At 37.8% G+C, this 19,256-nt stretch overlaps 1 protein-coding gene and 1 long non-coding RNA gene across 6 annotated transcripts in view; both read right to left on the bottom strand.

The window, feature by feature from the left end:
- Positions 1–13,134, bottom strand: part of LOC129904991 (uncharacterized) — a 30,616-nt gene extending 17,482 nt beyond the window's left edge. The window contains exons 1-3 of one of the 5 annotated variants that reach the window (XR_008770547.1): positions 13,034–13,134; positions 7,395–12,925; positions 38–5,508 (exon numbers count right to left, since the gene is read on the bottom strand). This is a non-coding gene — a long non-coding RNA (uncharacterized LOC129904991). Of the gene's footprint in view, positions 1–37; positions 5,509–7,394 lie in introns of all 5 variants that reach the window. The other 4 variants (XR_008770546.1, XR_008770544.1, XR_008770545.1 and 1 more) reach the window with 4 other exon arrangements.
- A 671-nt stretch (positions 13,135–13,805) lies between these two features.
- On the bottom strand, positions 13,806–18,857 carry LOC129871217 (uncharacterized). The gene is made up of 9 exons (XM_055946105.1): positions 18,514–18,857; positions 17,264–17,347; positions 16,715–16,749; positions 16,483–16,591; positions 15,436–15,509; positions 15,255–15,366; positions 14,745–14,875; positions 14,485–14,533; positions 13,806–14,397 (listed from the first exon to the last, which is right to left on the bottom strand). The coding sequence occupies exons 1-9, from the start codon at positions 18,712–18,714 to the stop codon at positions 14,320–14,322; spliced, it is 873 nt and encodes a 290-aa protein (XP_055802080.1). The 5' UTR covers positions 18,715–18,857; the 3' UTR covers positions 13,806–14,319.
- Between the last annotated feature and the right edge of the window lie 399 nt (positions 18,858–19,256).

Raw genomic sequence — 19,256 nt, forward strand, 5'->3', positions numbered from 1 at the left:
TTGTAGAACTGAACTTAAACACAGAAAAGAGGCTCACATCTGATCTATCAGAAAGAGTCTAATCCACCATGGCTGCAAAAAGCAGAGGCCTTTGTGTGAGAGCACATAGAACCCACCTCACAAATTCCTTGTCTTTGCGTAGCCAAGATATGAATCAGCTCAAACATCTGACTTGCAAGCATCCTTCCTGGAGAATATCATCATAGACTCACTCACAAAGCCTAGGGTTTAGGAATTGGGTTTACTCGTACAATTTTTTTTTTTGGTGGTCGGGAGTTGGGGGGGGGGGGGGATATGTATTTTCTCTTCAAAGGTTGTTAAACTTTCTCTATGTAACAAAAGTACAAGAAAATTCATTGGCTAAAGCTAACTACCCTTTAAATATCTCACCTTTCTCGAGTTCCATAAAAAAACCACATCCTTTGAACACAAACGGAAAAGAGAAGCCCCAATCACAAACCATCCCAGTTTTCCATGCCTAAATACAGGTCAGACCAAGATTAGCAATATCATCACTGCCTCTTCTGGAAAATGAGAACTTTTCCATAAGAGCCCGTTTGGACAACTTCAGAAACGTGTGTCTAGTAGACACAGTGTGGTTCAAGTTCATGTGTTCAATAGAACCACCTTTAGTCAGGTGTCTAAGTGAAAACTTTCAGCAAGTTTGAGGTGCCACCGTATTCAGCCATTTCAAAAGACTTGAGGCTCAGATAAGTAATTATCTCAGGCAATGAGTTCTTTGACACTGCCATGGCTGCAACCCCTATAATTCGGGTTGCCCCGCTATGATACAGGCTTAAACTACAGTGCCAGGTTCCATATTCTCAATAGCAATCAATCATCACAGCCCCATCATTTTATTTTCCTTTTCTTGGTTATATGGTTCTGCTGTTGCCTTGGCAATATGAAACAGAGGAAAATGATCAATTCTCGGTACTAGTGGTGTAGTGGTAGAATAGTACCCTGCTGCAGTACAGACCCGGGTTCAATTCCAGCTGGTGCATTCTGTTTTGGTTTGCAGATGGTTGTTGTAAACTGTTAGGGCTCAGATTTTGCTTTTCTATGAACATCAAAGCGAAAGCGATCACGCCAGGGCGGCAGACATGGTATGCAGATGATGCTATACCAGGTTGCCCTGCCAAGATACGGGTAAGATTTCCTCCACGCGGTAAAGTAGCTATCCCAGAAAGAAGCAATCAACATCACAGCCTATATTCAGGTGATCTGTGATCCCTTCACTTGTTATCCTCATTGCTAACTAAATACTGATTTCATCCAGAAGAAAATATGTTTTGAATCATACAAAGACACTGTAAGGATCCATGGAATAATGGTAGCGCGTCCGACTCCAGATCAGAAGGTTGTGTTGTGTGTTCAGTGGACGTTCAGTTCAAATTACATGGACAGTGAGTATTAATATAGCCGACCCCTACTCACTGGGGATTAAGGCTCACTTGTTGTATACCATAGACGATCTCAGAGAGAATTTGAGGCTCAGATCTGTTGAGGAAAATAAGAAGAGAGAATGAAGACATTGTCATGGCTGCAAACACCGGTTGCATGACACAAAACTCACTTGCCAACGGGTTGCCCAGCCAAGATACACGAGTATTTGTTTTCTTTTCGATCCATATGCTCAGAGAAATAAGGAAGTCACTTCCATGACTGCAATTTTTCAGTAACATTTGGATTGCCAAGCCAAGATACAGTTTTATTAGATCCATAGTTTAACTTAAATATTTCTCATCAGAGCGTCCATGTTGACAGGTGGAAGTGAAGTTAGCAACTAAGCAGCAGCAGAAGACGGCAACAATGACATACAATGAACACATATTACTTTGGTCTCAATTTCACCTTCCATTTTACATCTTACAATAAGGACCTCCATTTCACAAGCATACCTTTCTCTGCCTTTTATGCTAATGCAATGTAACGAAACAAATTTCTTATTAAAAAACCAGTTAAAGCAATCTTTATTTTTCTTATGGCAAGGGAGATCAGGTTAAACAAGAAGCCAAAGTGAAGTTAAAGCAGCTCAGGCACTGTATCTAATCTAACATCTTGTTCAGTCTTGCACTTTCCTAAAGACAAAATAAACAAGAATAAAAAATGAAACAAGAACAAACAAACAAACAACATACCCACAGTGTAATCCCACAAGTGTGGTCTGAAAGGGTGGAGTGTACGCAGACCTTACCCCTGCCTTGTGTAGGTAGAGAGGTTGTTTCTAATAGAGCCTCGACATTATAAAGAATGTATAATATGCAATAATATGAAAATCAGTTCCAAAGAAAATTTGGCTCTTATAGTGAAAACTGAAATGTTATCACATAGGACATATGTTATAACGAGGTCTGAGCAAAATTTTAATGCATTTCAAACTCAAAGCACAACAGGTCCCCAGTTCAGAAATTTGAGGCTTAGATACCGCATTTTTGGTCGAACAAAGAAAAGGCAACCTTGCCATGGCTACAAAATCACCAGTTGCATGCAAAAGAAAGAACCTCAGTTGCAGGCCATCCTGGAATTCACCAAGCCAAGATACGGGTCGGACCTCAATGCCCAATTTGTTAGCCCAGAAAGTAAAACATTGTCATCATCACAGCCTCTTTTGCACAATTTCTCCAAGAGGAAACAGAAATACAGACACTGAGATCTACGGCTGCTTCACTCAAATATTTTCCTCCATACCAAATACACAGAGTAAGATATAAGTGACAATTGAGGCTCAGATCACTATTTATGCTCAAGCAAAGAAAGTCCTGCCACACCATGGCTGCAAAGATCCCCAAGTTGCATGCAACAAAATCACAGGCATCCGGGTCATTGCCCCGCCAAGAGACCAGTTGGGTACTATCAGTGCTCAATTACTAGCTCAAGAGGATAGATTGAAAGATCATCACTGCCTCCATAAGGGACCATCTTGTACATTTTCTCATGGTATGTGTGTTTGTGTGTGCATATAGAGGGTTTTTCATCATTTAGGTTCGACATAATACATAAATATACCCTTTAACTTGGTCTCAACTTACATCTATGCCCTCTAACTTTAGGTGTGCACAAGTAGGCACTTAAACTTGTACAAAATTGAACAAATAGACACATTCGTCCTAGTGGCATCCTACATGGCAATTTTGTGTCCTAAGTGGTGTCCTACGTGTATTATGCCACGTAGGATGTTTGTGTCTGCTTGTTCAATTTTATACAGGTTTAAGTGCCTACTTGTGCACACCCAAAATTGGAGGAAAACGAGGGCAGCTGAAGCCAAGTAAAAGGGTATATTTATGTATTATGCCTTTAGGTTCAGAACTCTGCAAGCCGTAGGACGTCCAGTTGAACTAGTCGGAAATTGAGGCTCAGATCTGCAAAAAAGGGGGCAAAGAGAAAGTGACAGCGCAATGGCTGCAAAAAAACCCAGTTGCATGTGAAAGGAGAAGACTCAATCACAAGCCATCCGGATTTACCATGCCAAGATACAGGTCAGATTGTCTCCACGCCCCTAACATCAGCCCGTATTAGCAATATAATCACTGCCCCTTTCAAAAAAAAAGGGAAACTTTTCCAGAAGAGCCCGTTTGAACAACTTCAACAAGAAAAATTAATAAAACAACTGAGACCTTAGCTCAGAATGATCAGAAAATTGAATAGTACTACTGCCTTCAACATCAAATAGCCACCATTGAAGGTGCTGGCAACAAATATTGTTTCTTGTTTCAACTTTTGCAGAGGGTTTTTGGTATGGTTAAAGGAGAAATCACTGGCCAACCAGAGGGGGCAACCAACCTCCAAAGAAATTCCCTTTTTCTCTCTGTTGGCCTCATTCTTCATACTGGGCTGAGCTTCCATTACTCTATAATCTGTAAAGTTGTAAGTCCCTAAAATCCAGGGAATTACACCAATGACCTTGGAAATGGTCTTAAATAGGCTATTTGTGCACTTCGTCCACATACAAATACTAAAAGTGTTGTTGGCTAGAGCAGAGAAGAAACCATTGACATATCGGAGGGAAAAGCCTCATCCTTTTGAGCAAATAAAATGAATTGGGTTTCCATCAAATGAGGTTCTGGGCTTGGATCCTAGAGAACCCACAGTGACTCATTGCAAGTTGAAGCTCAAATCTGTGTAAAAATGGGGCAAAGAGAAGATGACAACACCATGGCTGCAAATGAAACGGTTGCATGATCCGGGTTTGCCCCACCAGGATACGAGTTTTCTCTATGCCCAAATAACAACCCAGATTAGCAACATCATCTCAGCCTCTTTGGAATGATGGAAATTTTTTCATAGCAATTTGGACAGTTACACATGAAATAAAATGATACAGAGGGAGTACGATTGACATCAGCATCACATCAATGGCAATAGAAATGCCTTCTTTTTGGTCAAAATAAAACCGAACTATGAACACCCCTAAATATACCTATGATAAAAAAAAGGTTATTGGTAGGCCTTATTCTTCCTTCTGTGGCTCAGATCTTTAATTTATCTGAGGCATTAAGTCATTAGAAACCGCCTTGACTGCAAACCCTATAATAGGGGTCGCCCTGCCAAGACACAGGCCTAGATCAACAATACCTGATTCCATTTGCTCAGTAAAATTATCATCACAGCCCCGTTATTTTCCTTTTCAATTCATTGTTGTAGGCCTTTGCTGTTGCTTTGCCAGGAAAACACAGCCTCTGAGGAACAGAGTACGACATAACAGAAAACAGGGAGAAAATGATCAAACATGGTCCTTAATATTACTAGGAGCTAAAAGATAAATAGAAATCATAGGCATGATGGAGATGGTCAACCACCTAGAAAATACAGAAAACTTCCCATTTTTTCTCCAACTGCCTTATTCTTTTAGCTAAAAATTTGACGGAGAACACCATCAGGTGTTCAAGAAAAACTGAACAACCCAAATGATGTTCACCAAACCACAGGTCCCGGGTTCGTATCCTGGACTGTCCAGAAGGACTATTGCAAAGTGAGGCTCAGATCTGCAGTAAATGGAACAAAGAGAATGTGACAACGCCATGGCTGAAAAGGAACCGGTAGCATGTGAAAGAGATGACTCAATCACAAACCATCCGGGTTTGCCATGCCAAGATATGGGTCAGATTGTCTCCCCGAACATCAGCCCAGATTAACCATATCATCACAGCCTGTTATGAAAGACGGGGAACTTTCCCACAAGTAGACATTTGGACAATTTCGAGCAATTTTTGACAAACATAAGTATGTTTTTTCTTGAGCCGAGAGTCTATTGGAAACAACCTCTCTCCCTGCAAAGGTAGGAGTAAGGTCTGTGTACACCCCACCCTCCCCAACCCCACTTGTTGATCACATTGGGTATGTTGTTGTATAGATAAGATCCAAGTGTGTTTACTATTTTGTTGAAGAAGAAATCATAGGCCAAACAGAGAGGGCAACCACCTTCCAAGAATTCCCTTTCTCTCTGTTGGCCTCATTCTTCATACGGGGCAGAACCTCCATTTTTCTACGTTTTTGCTGCTGCTTTGCCTGAAAAGCGCAGGAGCAAAGAAGTCAAAGATAGAGAGACAGAAAGAAACATACAATATATATATATACACACACAGAGAGAGATTATACATATGCTAAGAGGACTGTTTATTAGAGCTAAGAAAAAATCATAGACATATCGGAGATGGTCAATCACCCTGAAAAATCCCCTTTTTTTCCTCAAATTACCTCATTTTTTAGCTAAAAATTGATTAAGAACTACATCTGAAATCGGATGTTCCAAGAAAAACAGAAATAACAATTGGGTTTTCCAGTTCCACGCAAGAGTCAAGATTCGTTAAACTTTTAGGGCTCAGATTTTGCTGTATATCAACATGCAAAGAGAAAGCAACACACGCCATGGCTGCAGACACCGGTTTGCAGATGGATGCCCTACCGGATCGCCCCTCCAAGATACAGGTCGGTTTCTCAACGCAGTGAAGTAGATTATAGCCCAGAAAGAACAAATCATCATCACAGCCCATTTTTCAGATCAATCAACATCAGTTGTCCTGTGCCCTCAGCACCGCTAAAAGCTTAGAAATTACACCTATTTTGACAGTCTTGTAAATCACCCATTAAAAAAAGCAACTACCTTATTGTGTCATCTCTACCTTGCATTTACAGGGACATAAAGTGGCTGTATGTGAATATCAACTCTAGTTCAGCAGAAGCAGAAAAAGGAAGAGCATATAGTCTCGTTTTTCATTTTCTTGTTATTTTTTTCTGAAAGGGATGTTGGTTTATATGAATGAAGAAGAAATCATGGACATAGCAGAGAGTGAGCTGAAGCTGTAGATTGAAAACAGATGAAGCTTAGTGCATGTTTTTCCATGATCGGAGTGTCTATTTCGGTGTATTTCATGAACAAGACTTGTTGGTTTAGTTGCTAAAGAAAATCATTGGCACAACAGAGAGGGGCAACAACCCTTAACAGCAAATCCCTTCTGTATTAGCTCGTTTCTCTTTCTAGGCTGACTTTTTTATATCAGGAAAATTGTTCTCACTGAAAATATTCCAACTTTCCTCTTATTAGAGATACATGACAAACCAAATACTAATTTCATCATACTGAATATTTTCCATTCATACCAAAGACACCATAAGAATAAAATTAAGGCTCAGATCTGTTGATAAAGACAAGAGAATGAAGACATCGCAATGGCTGCAAACACCCTTGGCATGACACAAAATCACTAGCCATTCGGATTGCGCTGCCAAGATACGGTCTGTTTATTTTCTTGCCCTATTGAGTTGCTCAAAACAAAAAAAGGAAGAAATCATCATCATAGCCTCATATTCTCTACTTATATATCTATCTATCAACAACATTCACTGAAAAGCAAAGTGCCTTCAGTTTAAATGCAGAATTATTGGTCTCTTCGGTTAAATTTTCTCTGATATCATGGGCTTATATCTAACAAGCGGATAAGGTACCCATCTTTTTGTAATATGGTCGACTTCTCTGTAATGGCAATGTTTGTCTAGATATTTTTTGGCTGCTTTAGCGAAATGTTGTTATAGAGAACATATATTCCCTCCATTTCAATTTGTTTGTCTGGTGTTGACTTGGCACAAAGTTTAAGCTAGTAAAGAAAACTTTTGAATCTTGTGGTCTTAAACTAAAGATGTGTAGAATGTACCAAACCGTCATTTAATCTTGTAGTCTTAAGCATGTCATATGGAAAGTTAGAACTAAAGAGTTGCCAATAAAGGAAAGAAACGTTCTTTTTGGAACAGACTAAAAGAAAAGTAAGACAAACAAATTGAAACGGAGCGAGTAAATATGTAATAACATGAAAATCGGTTCTAAAGAAAACTTGACTCAATTGAAATGGAGCGAGTAATATATAATAACATGAAAATCGGTTCTAAAGAAAACTTACTCTTATAGTGAAATGTTATTACAAAGGATGGATGTTATAGAGAGGTCTGAGCAAACTTAAATGTATTTCAAAGCACAAGAGGTCCCCAGCTCATATATTTGAGGCTCAGATACTGCATTTTTGCTCGGACAAAGAGAAGGCAACCACGCCATGGCTGCAAAATCACCAGTTGCATGCAAAAGAGAGAGCCTCAGTTGCAGGCCATCCTGGGATTTGCCAGGCCAAGATACAGGTCAGACTGTCCTCAATGCCCGATTTTGTTCAGTAAAACATTGTCATCATCACAGCCTCTTTTGCACGGTTTCTCCAAAAGTAGAAATCAGAAACACACCCACACTGAGATCTATGGCTGAAGCTGTAGATTGAAGAAAATCCATGCATATGTTTCAATTGGCATAGCTGCTGACTGATGTTTGTTTCAGTATTTCATGAACAAGGGCTGTTGGTTTAGTTGCGAAAAGGAAAATCATTGGCACAAAAGAGAGGGGCAACCACCCTTAACATAAAATCCCTTCTCTCAATTAACCTCATTTCTCTTTTTGAACTCCCTGGAAAATTTCCCAACTTTCTTCTTCTCAGAGGGCCACCTTAGTAACCAACACTGATTTCAACATGAAAAACATTTTCCTTCATACCAAAAACACCATTTTAGAATAACAATACAATACAATAGGTAACAACCATCCAAACAAGCGAATAAGAGAAAAATTGAGGCTCAGATCGGTTGATGAGACAAGAAAATGAAGACATCGCTGTGGCTGCAACCAATGGTTGCATGACACAGAATGGGTCGCCATCCAGGTTGCCACACCAAGATAGATCTCTTAATTTGTCTTGCCCCAAAGAAGAAAGTATCATCACAGCCTTGGAATTCTCTCTCTCTCTCTCTCTTCTTCATGAGAAGAAAAAAGTTCAACTGCATAAGATAAAGGATCATTTGAGTCGAAAATTCTCAACAGGGTGTGAACAATATTTCCCTGAGATATAAAGGGCTGTTTGATTTTTCTTTTTCATATGAGAAATCACAGAAGTTACAGAGAGGGGCAACCACCCTTCAAAAACTCCTCCTCTCTGCAAGCCTTCTCTCTTTGGTTAAATTGTCTATAAAATAATGGATATATATCTAAGAAGAAGATAAAGTACCTATATTACTGTGGTACATCATTCTTTTGATCTGTAGTTGGAGCAAACTTTAATGTATTTCAAAGCACAAGAGGTCTCCAGTTCGATTCCGAGAAACTTGAGGCTTAGATAATGCATTTGGACAAAGAGAAGCACCAACGTGATGGCTGCAAATTCATCAGTTGCATGGAAGAGAGAGAGAGAGAGCCTCAGTTTCAGGCCAACGTGGAATTTGCCAAGCCAAGATACGGGTCGCACTGTCCTCAATGCCCGATTTTGGTAGCCCAGAGAGTAAAACATTGTCATCATCACAGCCTCTATTGCACAAATACTCAAAAAGGAGGAAAAAGAAATGCGCGCACACACACACACTGAGATCTACGCCTTAAGTTGTAGATTCAAGAAACTCCATGCATATGTTTCAATAATCATAGTTGTTGATTGATTGATTAGTTGCTAAACGTAAAATCATTGGCACAACAGAGAAGGGCAACCACCCTTAAAGAAAAAATCCCATCTCTCTATAACCTTATTTCTCTTTCTGAGTTAACACTTTAGGAAAAATCTTAGTTTTCACCAGAAAATTTCCCAACTTTCCTCTTCTTAGAGGGCTACATTAGTAACCAAACACTGATGAAATTCTTCATAAAACAAACATTTTCCTTCATACCAAAGACACCCTTAATAACAATACAATACTTTGGTAACAACCATCCAAACAAGAGCACTGAAGCTGAGATCAATTGATAAAACAAGAGAATGAAGACACCGCCCTGGCTGCAAACCTCGGGCTGCGTTCCGGGTCGCCCCGCCAAGATACAGGTCTCTTAATTTCTCTTGTCAATTATCATTGAAGCCTCATAATTCTCTTTCTCTCTCTCTCTTCTTTGTGAGAAAATTTAGTTCAACTCCATAACATAAAGGACCATTTGATTCAAAAATCTCAACAGGTTGTAGGTAATTTTTCCCTGAGATTTAAGGGGTTTGATTTTTTTTCATTTTCTTTTCATATGAGAGATCACTAGAGTTGCAGAGAGGGGCAACCACCCTTCGAAAAAACCCTCCTAACATGAATAACTACTCCCTCCCTCCTAACATGAATAACTACTCCCTCCCTCCTAACATGAATAACTACTCCCTAACCAACGATCAACATTCACAGAAATAAACGCAGACTTTCTGGGTTTTAAATTCTCCCTGATATCTTGGGCTTATATCTGAGAAGCTAATAAAGTACCCATCTTTTTCTGATAGTGTGCAACATAAAGTTGCATGTTTTGCCCTTTAGCAACTGAACTTATGCCTAGTGGGGCATAAGTTCTTTTAAACTGAAGTCATATTAGCAAAACTTGTGGGATATAATGACAAGAAAATATAAACTTGGCCTGCCAAATTTTTTTTTGGATACAAGACGCATAAATTAAAGACCAGCACAAAATAAGGGAAAAGTGCAAATGACCCAGTGTACAACTGTACATCATTCTAATTGGAGCAAACTTAAATGTAAGCACAAGAGGTCCACAGTTCGATTTTCAGAAATTTGAGGCTCAGATACTGCAGTTTTGCTCGGACAAAGAGAAGGCAACCACGCCATGGCTGCAAAATCACCAGTTGCATGCAAAAGAGTGAGCCTCAGTTGCAGGCCATCCTGGGATTTGCCAAGCCAAGACACTAGCAGGACTATCCTCAATGCCCGATTGAGTTAGCCCAGAAAGTAAAACATTGTCATCATCACAGCCTCTTTTGCACAATTACTTCAAAGGGGGAAAGGCAAGACATACACACTGAGATCTACGGCTATGCTGTTGTTTGTCTGAGTATTTCATTAACAAGGGTTGTTGCTGTAGTTGTTAAAAAGAAAATCATTGGCACAACGGAGAGGGGCAACCACCTTTAACAAAAATCCCTTCTCTCTATTAACCTCATTTTTTCTTCCTGGGCTAACTTTCTTTAGGAAAATTCTTAGTTTTCTCCAGAACTTTCCCAACTTTCTTCTTTTCAGAGGGCTACATTGGAAACCAATCACTGATGGAATTCTTCATAAAAAAATGTTTTCCTTTGTACCAAACACACGCTGTTAGAATAACAATACAACGCAATAGGTAACCATCCAAACAAGCTATGAGAGTAAAATTGAAGCTCAGATCTGTTGATAAAACAAGAGAATGAAAACATCGCCATGGCTGCAAACCTAGGGTTGCATTCCAGGTCGCCCTGCCAAGACACGGTCTCCTAATTTCTCTTGTCAAGCATCACTGAAGCCTCGGAATCTATCTCTATCTCTTTCTCTACTTTGTTAGATGAATTTAGTTCAACTCCGTAACATAAACGACCATTTGATTCAAAAATCTCAACAGGGTGTGGATAATTATTCCCTGACATTTAAAGGGTTGTTTGATTTTTTTTTCATTTTCTTTTCATATGAGAAATAACTGGAGTTGCAGATAGGGGCAACCAACCTTCAAAAAAAAAACCTCCTAACATGAACAGCTCCTTTCCTAAGCAGCAACCAAACGACCCCTTAAAGAGAATGTCACCACGCCATGGCCGCAAAATCACCGGTTGCATGCAAAAGAAAGAGCCTCAGTTGCTGGCTATCCTGGGATTTGTCAGGCCAAGATACAGGTCGAATTGTCTTTAATACCCCATTTTGTTAACCCAAAAAGTGCTATTATTATCATCACTACCTCAAAAAGGTCATTAGTGTAAATTCCCCAAGAATACACGCTCACTGAGATATATGGATCATATTCTGCTTCTGAATAATGCATGAACAAGGGCTATTGGTTTAGTAGCCACAGAAAATCATTGGCACAACAGAGAGGGGCAACCACCCTTAGAAGAAATCCCTTCTCCCTATTAACCTCATTTCATTTTCTACTTCTTTTAGGAATTCTTGGCTGGCAACTGAAAATTTCACAACTTTTTCTCCTCGTAGGGATACAATGGTAAACAGGTGCTGATTTCATCGTGAAAAATGTTTTCCATCATACCAAAGACGCCGTAAGAGTAAAGTTGAGGATCAGATCTGTTGATAAGACAAGAAAGTGAAGGTGACACCATGGCTGCAAACACCGTTGGCATGACACAAAATCACTAGCAATCCGGCTTGCCCCGCCAAGATACAGTCCCTTTATTTTCTTGCCCTATTGAGTTCCTCAAAAGAAAGAAAGAAAATATCATCACAGCCTCATATTCTCTATCTATATATCTATCTATCAAGCAAAGTGCTTTTGGTTTAAACGCAGGCTTACTGAGTCACTTCTGTTAAATTCTCTCTGATATCATATGTTTATATCTATGAAGCAGATAAAGTACCCATCTTTTTGTGATAATGTACATCATTCTAATTGGATCAAACTTTAATGTAAGCACAAGAGTTCCCCAATTCGATATTCAAAAATTTGAGGCTCAGATACTGTATTTTTGCTCAAACAAAGAAAAGGCAACCCCGCCATGGCTGCAAAATCACCAGTTGCATGCAAAAGACAGCCTCAGTTGCAGGCCATCCTGGGATTTGCCAAGCCAAGATACGGGTCGGACTATCCTCAATGCCCCATTGTGTTAGCCCAGTGTCATCATCACAGCCTGTTTTGCACAATTTCACCCAAGGGAGGAAAAAGCAACACACACACTGAGCTGCAAAATCGCCAGTTGCATGCAAAAGAGTGAGCCTCAGTTGCAGGCCATCCTGGGATTTGCCAAGCCAAGATACGCGGTCAGACTATGCAGTCAGACTATCCTCAATGCCCAATTTTGTTAGCCCAGAAGGTAAAACATTGTCATCACCACAGCCTCTTTTGCACAATGACACAAAGGGGGGAAGGCAACACACACACACACACAGAGAGAGCTGTGGTTTGTCTGAGTATTTCATTAACAAGGGCTGTTGCTTTAGTTGTTATAAAGAAAATCATGGGCACAATAGAGAGTGGCAAAAACAAAAACAACACTTAAAAAGGCACCTTTTGTTCGATCTTCTCTGGCAACCACCCTTAACAAAAAAAAAATCCCTTCTCTCTATTAACCTCATTATTCCATATTGCATATCCAAACAGGCCCTTAGTTTTCACCAAAAAAAAAAAATCCCCAACTTTCTTCTTCTCAGATGGCTACACTAGTAACCAAACACTGACAAAATTGATCACAAAAAGATTACATTTTTCTTCATACCAAACATGCCTTTTAGAATAACAACACAATACAAGCTACAATAGTAAAATTGAAGCTCAGATCTGTTGATAAAAAAACAAGAGAAATAAAGACATCGCCATGGCTGCTAACCTCCGGTTGCGTTCCGGGTCGCCCCGCCAAGATACGGGTCTCTTAATTTCTCTTGCCAATTATCAATTACAGACTCAAAATTCTCTCTATGAACTCTCTTCTTTGAGAAGATGAATTTAGCTCAACTGCATAACATAAAGGACCATTTTAGTCATAAATTCTCAAGAGTTGTTTGATTTTTTTTCATTTTATTCATATGAGAAATCATTGGAGTTGCAGAGAAGAGCAACCACCCTTAGAAAAATTTCTCCTCTCTGCAATCCTCTTCTGTTCCTTCTGAGCTTTGTTGTTCATCAATGGAAGTCATCAGTATCTTAAAAGCATGAATGTTTCTAATTTTGCCCTCTTGTGAATACTTATTTACGGCTTGTTATTGCGATTGTTTAGCCTCGTATGTGTCGAAATGGAAGGTTAATTTGGTCTAAAGAAGTAGAATGATAAAATTTGATTTACTATATTTTAGTGAAAAATAAGAACATCAGCTTCTTAAACTTTTAATATTAAAAATCTATTTTTTTTTCTTTCTAAAATCACAATTCACTGTAGTTGAATATACTTTGAAAACGTGGTAGAAAACAAATTGTTTCAATTCTTATTATTTCTATAACAAAAAATAGCTAACAATGATATGGTTTTAATTTTTTTTGCGTAAATCTATATCTCTACGAAGAATTTAAGCAGGATACGACTAAATCAACGATAATATAGGATAACACATAGTTGTTAAATTTTGGATGGAAGATTGTAAATTCAATGAGCTCGTGTTTGATAGATTTTATTGTGGTAATCTGTGACACATACACTCTATTATTACTCTTTTTTTGAGAAAGTGACCAAAATTGAATCTCGCATTAAAAAAATACTTATATTTCATGACACATTAGCTCTATTATTACTTCTATTGTGATAAAGTGATGGAAATTGAGTCACAGTAGTAAAAAATGCTTGTGTTTCAGGACCTATAGTAACAAGGAATGTGATTTGAATAAGATCAATTGGTTAACAGCTAACTACAAGCCTTGCTCTCTATAACAAGTTGGCCATGTTTATTTTAGCATCCCTTTCTTAAAGGTTACCAAGTAATATTTGCACAATGACCTAATGATATAAATCTTTTTTATATTGTCAACACATAAAACTTATAATCACATAAAAAATAGGGTTGCATTAACTTCTCAAGAGAACTTGGAAAGGATCTAGTACATTCAATTTAAACATCAACATGCTCAGAACACCTTAAAGATGGAACACCTCAAGGCAATCACCAGAAATGGGGACTCGAAATGGAGAATATTCCGTTAATTTGAACTTGAGCATGAATGCTGAATCTACTTCTTTTTGTAATTCCTCCTCTTTCTTTCTTTACTCGGAAAAGAAAAAAAGACGAAAACAACGATTCTTCACCAATATTTGATTGGATCTTTGATCTTCTTCATTACTTTCCACGACGATAACTAGAACGAAAAAAAAGGGCTATTGGAAGAAATTGGCTCCCCCTAAATGGTGTTTGGAGGGAGCTCTACATAATATCTCTGCCTCTTTGATGGAGAAAAAATTTCTGCACAACATCACCTTCCAAGGTGACTAAGTAGGATACCTATTAGAAATAATAATTGTTAAAACATCATGAACCTAATATAAGGTGCTTGTGTATATAATATCATACCAGATTCAAAATACTCACAATCTCTAGAGCGCTGACTTTGTGAAGTAGGAATCCATTTACTTTTTCCCTAGAAAAAAAACGAAAAATGATAGTTCGAAAGTGTACACTTGAGTCCTATGTTTGTTCGAATCCTTCAAAAATGTTGTTGGTGTGCGTTGGATCCTCTAACAGTAATACATTTTTGGAGGATCCAACACGGGTGGGGTGGCATCTTTGGAGGTTCCGAGCAACATCACTGGAGTCTCAATAGTCTACTGAACACTAAGAAAGACACTCACATAGAGTAAGGCAACTTCTGATTCACTTTAGTCAGCAATGGTCCTTGATATATGGCAGTTCCAGTTTTGGATTTTGCAATAGGGCTTTCCTCAACATTGCCAACACAATCCTGCCCACTTATAAATGCATCCTAAACAGGAAAAAGCAAAACAAGAACAACTTATGTCAGTAAAAAAATCTTCATATTCATACCTGAGAAATTCTCTAGGACCAACAGCACACGGTTAGAAACTTGGCAGACAATGGGCCCGTCCGTCTATCCTTTTCCACTTCTATGTCAAGCATTTTGTCTGCAACAGCATTTGAACCCGTGACGTGTGATTAATCCACACATCATGTGTTGCGCTCTTACCATTACACCAAAGCCTTGGAGGCTATACGTTATCAAATTTTACATAGATAGCTGGTTTTGCAGATAAAATGGTATCCGGTATTAAGGTATTCCTCAGGTCCCTTGCTCTCAAAAGTTCCTGAAGAAATGGAGATTTAGCATTAAAATTTTGACTTACCACCCCGTATTTCAGAAATAAGCCATGTAAAGACTGGAGTTCATGTTTTAATTTTGTTTGAGAAGTATCTTCTTCGCAAGCTACTAATGGATGAAATCCGACAGCAATGCACCTGCATTTACACAAGATCACTTTAGTCTCATATTTCTCTTTGGAGTAAAATAGTGCAGTCTCAAGGTACCATTTGCTTTCACTATTTTCAAGTGTGTCTATCAGCCATTGAGATTGTCTATCTCCAGCACCATTTGAAGCAACCTAACAAGAAGAACAAAGTTAAACGTCGAAAGTAATCTACAGCAAAGCAAAAAGTAAATTTTGAAATTTGTAAATAAGAATAATATCCCTATCTGGGAAGAAGGAAAAAGAAGAGGACTACTTCTCTAGGACCACTTGAGATTAAGGGTGAGATGGGAGAATTAAATCTATAGTCGAAACTCATTTATATAACTATCCAAGTCTTTGTCAAATATAGGCAGAATGATAAGAACTGTTTTATTGAAGAGCCATTTTTTTCCCCATAAAACCAACTTCCAATATCAAAAGAAAGAAACAAAGCACTATATGTAATCAGCCGGTGGAAAGTCTGCAAACAGAATCCTATCAATGATACAGCTAAGATATAATAGATCATATGCCATCGCCCACTCATTCAATTATAGCTGTTTATAAATGTCTGCGTTCTTCTGAGAAATATTAAACATGAAGGTGTTCTTGGCTGTATGTATTATGCCATGTGCAAATACAAAAGACTAACGTCAAGATGACAGTTGAAAGTGCTTAAAGAACCTCGCCAACTACCATAATAGGCATAGGAAGACAACTCCTGTTTTCATCCCAAATTATTTAAAAGACTGTCAATCTAACACAAACTAAAATTTGACTAGTTATCAGATCTTCTGGTGTTGAACTTCCCAAGTGCTGTAAAAGGTAGAAGATAGATTAGAGGCAAAGAAACTAAAAGTAACTATCTTTCAGATGACACGCAATCATATTTGACGTAACTAAAGGTCTTTGGAATAAATTTTCTGAACTTCCAGAGATAAAGCCAACAAACATAAGCTACATACTTACCAGAAGCGGGTTCGCTAAAACATTATATAGAAAAATACAACAGTTATCTTACAAAGACATTAGGATACAATCAAGTGAGCAGAAAGCTGAAGTGACGCCATCTTGGTAAGGGTGCATAAAAGGCCAATTTAATCAGATAAAAGAAACAAGCATTTACCTCATATAATCCTGTATCCACAACTATAATATCTAAGCTTCCATGGGCAAATTTGAATTGTTTAAGGTAGTGATTCACCCCACGTCCTCTGAGAGCTTGAGTCGAGTACCTACAAGTTGAGGATGGCTGAAGGGAAACTGGAAAGACAATTCATTTCAAATGATGAAATACAGATGTAAAAGTAAAAAAGTTAGTCCAAGAGAACAAACTGCTTATTCATAGAGTAGCATACCATGGAATCTTCATGGAAGGAAAATGCCAAGTAGCCTGCCAAGGAACGGACAGGTGGAGATGTAAGATTATCATTTCGTCGAATCCTCATTGGAAATTTAATATGGATTCCTTTTTGTCAGGCAAAGTTGTGATTTGTAGTAAATACTACCGAGAGCTTGCCACATGAAGGAGTAGCAAGTTCACAAGCCAAACATCTTTTGCACAAGAATAGAAGTAGACAAGTCAATGTGCTACATAATGTCTAAATTGCATGGTTAAACTACTCGCATGAAGCCGGAGTGATACAATCAGTTCCCTATTTTTGCAACGAGATGCAATCAGTAAGACACAAAAAATGAGATGTCTTTAGCACCATTGGCATGTTGAACATATGAATCAAAACCAAACATTGGTCGCTAAGTAGGTGACCACGAAAACTTAGTAAATTATCTAATTTGAACACAATCCATTAAGTAGCTACGTGTTACATCCTACACTAGCATCATTGCACTCAAATTCATATAACGACTGAATTATGCACTTATAAAAGTGTCATTGGAGGCCTTACATTTTGCATAAGTGGATCATCTTCCCCAAGTTCGCTTATGTTGATAATGAATCTTGAATTGAACTTTTTCGCTACCTTCTCCACCTTCATTCAATATAAATTCCACCGAAAATAAATCAGCCAAAAATGACATGATACAAAGGAGATGACTCTCATCACGCATAACAATTTCGTTTTAACATCACAACAAAAGAATGAAGAACGTCTTTGTAAAAAGAACATCAATTTATTAAATTTCAATTTGTTACAAAATCAATTACCAGAACAATAAAAGATTTGGAAAGACTCCTAAAAACATTGGACCTAAAGTAAAAGTACTAACATGGCCAAAACATATTTCCAGTTAATTGGTATCGCTATATAGATCTTTTTCTTCCATTTTCTCATATTTTTTCTAAGACTACATGGATGCCAAGAGATTGTAGGTCTTTCTGTACTACTTTCTTCCAAGTGACTTTATGTCTAACTCGTCCCTTTTTAACACCTTCACTCGCCATAACTTCACACCTACTGACCCACACATTGGAGATGGATGCATAACATGGCTAAAACATTTCAAGAGACCTTCTCTCGTTTTATCATCAGCATGTGCTACTTGCACCTTTTACCAAATGGTCTGATCATTTTAAATCTTATCCAATCTTGCATGAGTACACCTCCAAATTATATACTGAAACTGATTACTTTTCCACAACCAACTAATGCTAGCAACAACAACATACCCGATGGAACCCCCAAGTGGGGTTTGGAGAAGGTAGAGTATATACAACCTTACCACTACTCACGGACGGAGGTAGAGAGGTTGTTTCCGAAAGACCCTCGGATCAAGTGTAGAAAATCCAACCAACTAATGCCAATAGAATAGAAATTCAAATTTGCTAAATCCTTCTATTAAAGACTGAACTAACTTACAATCTTCACCAAACCAAAATTCAGCTCAAAACACATATCCCAACAAGGAACATTCAAATAAAAAATATTCCTTTACACAAACAACAAAAGATTTCTTCTTTTTTTTTCAAGATTGATGGAGAAACTGACCTGTTTGAGAAGAAGTGCAAAAAGAATACAAAACAGAGTTGCTAAAACTTTTTTTTACTACAGATTGAACTAACACTTCCAATCTTCACCAAACCAAAATTCAGTTCAAGATTCCATGCCCCAACAAGGAACATTCAAATAAAAATCATTCCTTTACACAAATAAACCAAAGATTGTTTTTTTTTTTCAAGATTGATTGATAAACTGACCTGTTTGAGAAGAAGGGTCTGTTCTTCAAGGGTCCTAATACCCCCTGTAACACTAATGAAATATATATCCATAGGAAGGTTGTTCACATTTCTATTCCTTGTCATTGGCTTCTGATTTTGACACAAGTTGAGAACAAAAAAAAGAGATAAACATAGAGAAAATTGAGTTACAAAAGTACAAACCCATGATTTCTTCATCATTATCAATGAACTCCAAGATTCAGCTTTTTTTTTTTTTTTTTTTTTTTCTAGGACTAAATCCCAGAAAATTTGGTAGTATTTTGTAATAAAATTTTGAACCTCAGAGATCTTGTGGAATTAGTGTTATTAGCTTGTTGCTTGTCAGAGAGCACATGGTTATCTCCAAATGCCAAAGTAAGAGTTTTAATAAAAAAATGGAAAATAATCAAAAAATGTTTTTAACCTTATTTTTTTAACATAAAAAGTACTGTGAATCTATTGAACTTGGCTAATAAATAATACACTCATTTCTATCTATTTGAACCAAAAATGTTATTTTCGGGCTAAATAATGCTAATAGAACTAATGATCGACTAATTAGATCTTTATAAAAAGTCACAGAACAAACAGTATATTATTGATCCATGTTTTAATCGGATGTAAATTAAATTACTTAATCTATATCCAAATTATACATATAAATAAACATGAGTTCTTGGTTATTAGTTTTCAATACGAATTTCTTTCATTCTCTTCGTAATATTCGTGAGTTTTGAATTTTA

This window comes from Solanum dulcamara, chromosome 10 (assembly GCF_947179165.1).
Source record: "Solanum dulcamara chromosome 10, daSolDulc1.2, whole genome shotgun sequence".
Lineage (NCBI taxonomy): Eukaryota > Viridiplantae > Streptophyta > Magnoliopsida > Solanales > Solanaceae > Solanum > Solanum dulcamara.

Coding starts and splice junctions, on each gene's coding strand:
- LOC129871217 (XM_055946105.1), bottom strand. CDS start 18,714: ATGATGAAGAAATCATGGGTTTGTACTTTTGTAACTCAATTTTCTCTA. Junction 15,367..15,435: donor GAAAATAGTGAAAGCAAATG/GTACCTTGAGAC, acceptor GTGTAAATGCAG/GTGCATTGCTGTCGGATTTC. Junction 14,876..15,254: donor TATTTCTGAAATACGGGGTG/GTAAGTCAAAAT, acceptor TTTCCTGTTTAG/GATGCATTTATAAGTGGGCA.